The sequence below is a fragment of the Buceros rhinoceros genome, unplaced genomic scaffold (genome assembly GCF_000710305.1).
Source record: "Buceros rhinoceros silvestris isolate BGI_N320 unplaced genomic scaffold, ASM71030v1 scaffold18562, whole genome shotgun sequence".
Lineage (NCBI taxonomy): Eukaryota > Metazoa > Chordata > Aves > Bucerotiformes > Bucerotidae > Buceros > Buceros rhinoceros.
Genome location: NW_010397366.1, coordinates 36,011 through 39,664, shown reverse-complemented (window position 1 = coordinate 39,664; position 3,654 = coordinate 36,011). Strand labels below are relative to the sequence as shown.

At 43.8% G+C, this 3,654-nt stretch overlaps 1 protein-coding gene across 1 annotated transcript in view; it reads right to left on the bottom strand.

The window, feature by feature from the left end:
- The window catches only part of SPIRE1 (spire-type actin nucleation factor 1), a gene marked incomplete at its 5' end in the record, with an annotated part of 49,588 nt that overhangs the window by 12,256 nt on the left and 33,678 nt on the right, over positions 1-3,654 (bottom strand). The window contains one exon of the mRNA XM_010146232.1: positions 1,744-1,907. Within this exon, the coding sequence (XP_010144534.1) occupies positions 1,744-1,907 (164 nt within the window). The remainder of the gene's footprint in view (positions 1-1,743; positions 1,908-3,654) is intronic.

The following is a 3,654-nucleotide window of genomic DNA, read 5'->3' as shown; positions in this document are numbered from 1 at the left end:
GGAATGGTTTGTACAATATTCCTCCTTGCTGGAAGTCGGGCATAGGGCTGCATCAGACCTTCCCTTTCACCTCTGTCTGCCAACCCTGAGTGTTGGGGTGTAGGCTGCATCACAGCACCGCTGAGAGACGAACAAAGGGGATGCAGGAGGAAGAAAATGCGTCTGCACCACAGCTCAGATGGAGGTCCTCGGCTCAGCAGTGCAGATATTAGCAGCCTGTAATTTAGGGTATAACAACACGACTCCCAGTGAGTAACTCTAAATAGGTGAAGCCCAATTCCAATTGCAGGCACAGAGGTGGCCGAGTCATTTACAGGCAGTCAGGACAATACACACGGCTCTTCTCCACGCTGCACACAAAGCAAAAGTCAGGAAAGAAATAAGACACTTTGTCAGAGTGATCCTCACTTTCTCCAAATGTTCTATGTCCCACCCACTTTGCTGGTGCAGAAGACCTCACCCAAACTCCCTTCAGTTTGCCTGTTTACACTGCTTTAGCACTCCTCCTGGGCCCCAACCAGTATTCTGCTGAGCATCTTAACTGTCTTAATTGCTTCATCGGCTACTTCTGCTGAGTCAAACCAGTCCAGCATCTGTTCTTTGTGACAGCTTGATGGGGCTGATTTATTTTCAATTAATCTTTTGCGGTATGTTCCAGAGCTTATTCTATAAGGCTTTGTTTGCCTCGCAGTATTCCCTAATCAACAGTCACAGTCAGACATCTTATTTCCCCCCCTAGAAGAATCACTTCACGTTTCCCTTTCCAGAAACTTCTTTGCCTGACTTCTGCTCATTCGCTGTACGAAATATCATTACCTTCAGGATGCACAGAGCTACAAGCTGGGAAGCTCTAAGTTCAAGAACCAACTCTCACTGACAGGTCTTAACATTCCCGCATCCTGCCCAGCTTCATTCATATTAACAAAACCTCAGACAGCCTCCATTGTAATTTTAAAGACTGCTGAGACGTTTCAGAATGCAAAACTTCTGCTTTCAGAATAGATGCAGCAAATTATGCACCCACACATGTCACCCATAGGATAACGCCTAAGACAAAGAGGGACAGCCTTTCACAGATTAAGACAGTATGCAAAGAGATACATTTCTCCCCACATATACTTCTCCCCAGCCTCCTAGCTTTCAGCTTCGACAGCTTTGTAAGAGCCCCGTCAGGAAACCCCTCCTTCCCCATTTACTGAGAGAAAGAGAGCCGGGGAAGAGCGCCTTCCCCAGGCTCTGTGAATAAACCCTGCCTGCCTGTGCTTTCCAGACTGCTGCTGGGTGTTGCTTCTCAAGCCTATACAGCAAACTAAGGCACGGACGCTTGCACCGAACTGCAGCCCCTCAGGCACAGCTCTTTATTGAACAGCTGGTACGGGGAGGCTGGCCTCACGGTGGAGTCCTTTGGTGACAGCTCCTGCATGGCTGGAAGAAGCTTGCGAAACATTCACCTGTGTTCCCAAAAGCAGGATTGCTACAGATACGCTGTGGATGGACATTGGGCAGTTAGAAAAATAAGTAAATACTGGGTTTAAGGCCAAAATTAGCATTTAACCTTTAAAAGAATATTTTCTTCTTTGAGATCTGACCTAATGGTTTTGAAGGTCTGTGGGCTGACAAAGCAGTCACAGACAATTCAGATGATAATCTGCAAAATCACTTCTCAGCTGGTCAGTTCAGCAAATTATAGAATAAGACTTAATTCTGACAAATCGAGCAGCAAGTTACGTCCTGGTTTTTTACCTCCGAATCTGAGCTGTCAAGTTCAGCCAACGTGGGAGCTTTAAGGAGCCTCTTGCGTTGTACTGTCACTTGTGTGGCCCCATTCTGCTTCCCTTGAGGTGCCAAGCCACCGTTCACTACAGAGGCATCCGCTAATCTTCTTCCAGCCTCTGGCGTGGATACATCTAGCAAAAGAAATAGAACAGTTGGTGTTCGGACCTAGTTTTTATTTTGCCTTCTGAAATCTTACTGTCAAAGCAATACACTCAAAAGGAAAAAAAAGATATTGTGATAGTTCTATGTGTGCAATTATTTTACTTTAGCAGGACTTTGCTCAGAGAGCTACAGGCAATGGCTTGTGGTACAGAAGCAATATGAAAGAATGGAAGCAGTGGGAAAAGCAGCAGAGCACACTACTACAAACCAACCTCAGACCAACGCTAATCAACTTTAAAAAAACAATCCTCTGTTAAACCTGAAAACATTCTTCCTTCAACTTACAGTCTATAATTAACTACGTAACAAGGACCCAAAGAATGCACAACCGTATCTGGACAAGTGGTTTCCAGAGAATCTGAAGACAATGCCATGCAGAAATTAGGAGGTTTAGCATGGAGTAAACCTCATCTTCCCTGTGAGGACAGAATGACACTTTAGTCTGCAGTATTCAGAAAAGGAATGAAAGTGAGCTACACAAGCAGCATTTGTCAAAAACACGCACGGTTCTTAGGCCTGCACGGTCATTTGTATGAAAATATGTCTGTGATGCCACACCTTCGCGTACCAGCAGAGAGGCTCCAACTCTGCTTTCGTCTGCTTGCGTTTTACGAGGATGTAACTCCACTGAGTAAATGACTCGGGATTTCTGCCAGTGTGCAGCGAAGATGCATCTTGGATAATGTAAGCATTGGGTTTGCTGTCCTTAGCCTTGCTTAGCTTAGACATAAAAATAATGACCTAGGCTTTGGTATTTTAGGAGAGCTTAAGAGTTTGGTCTGATAAATCAGGTTTATCCCTGTAAAAGTACAAAGTACAATACTCCAATCTGAAGAAAATTATCTTGGAGGGACAAGGAAGAGAAGCTTTTAATCTCCCATTTGCATGTATGCCTAAGCATCTGGTCTTTCTACAAATGTGTTTTTCTACCGATGTAATTATAAGACTCCTTCTCCAGTCTTGTAATAATAAAGTACCTCCAGGTATTTTAAGGCCAGGGTAATAATAAGTTATTATTCCTATTTTTATACATGATGAAAAGAGGCACAGAAAGTCAAATGACATGTACCTTAGCTTACCGGGAGGATTACGACAGAGAAATGATATCACCCAAATATCCTCAGTGCTAACAATGCAAGTACTCACACATCATCTGGAGTTACTTACACGGTTGTCCTGGCATAAACAGACACGGTCACTCCTGCTACAGCACAAATTTGCATTGCTAAAAGCTGTCCTTGCACTAAGTAAATGAAAACTACACGGTCTAGACAAAGCCTCACTGCAGTGGCACGTCTGTTTTACAACATTCTCACCGGAGCAGCTATTGAAAGGGAGAAGAGGAGGAGTAAGTTAAAACAACATATATTTTACAGAATTACTTAGGTTATTGTTAAATGCTGAAAACTGGGCTAGAAAGGACAGAGGATGTATCATAGTTCCTCTATAAATTCTACCTTCAGCTGGGAGCATAATAAAAGGTGATTATTTGGATTCTCAAAGCCATGGTGACATTCCAAGCCAATGAATGTGTGTACTACAGTGCTGTTACTGCCTTCGGGTCCTCCCAACAAAGAGCTGCAATCAAAGACTTAGACTCACTAACCCTTAGTTCCTATCTTCAAAGGCTTTGCTAATGGGTGTCCTGACTAGCACCATGGCTTATAGGTCACGGCTTTTTTTCCCCTCCTAGATTTATATGTGTACAGCATGGGC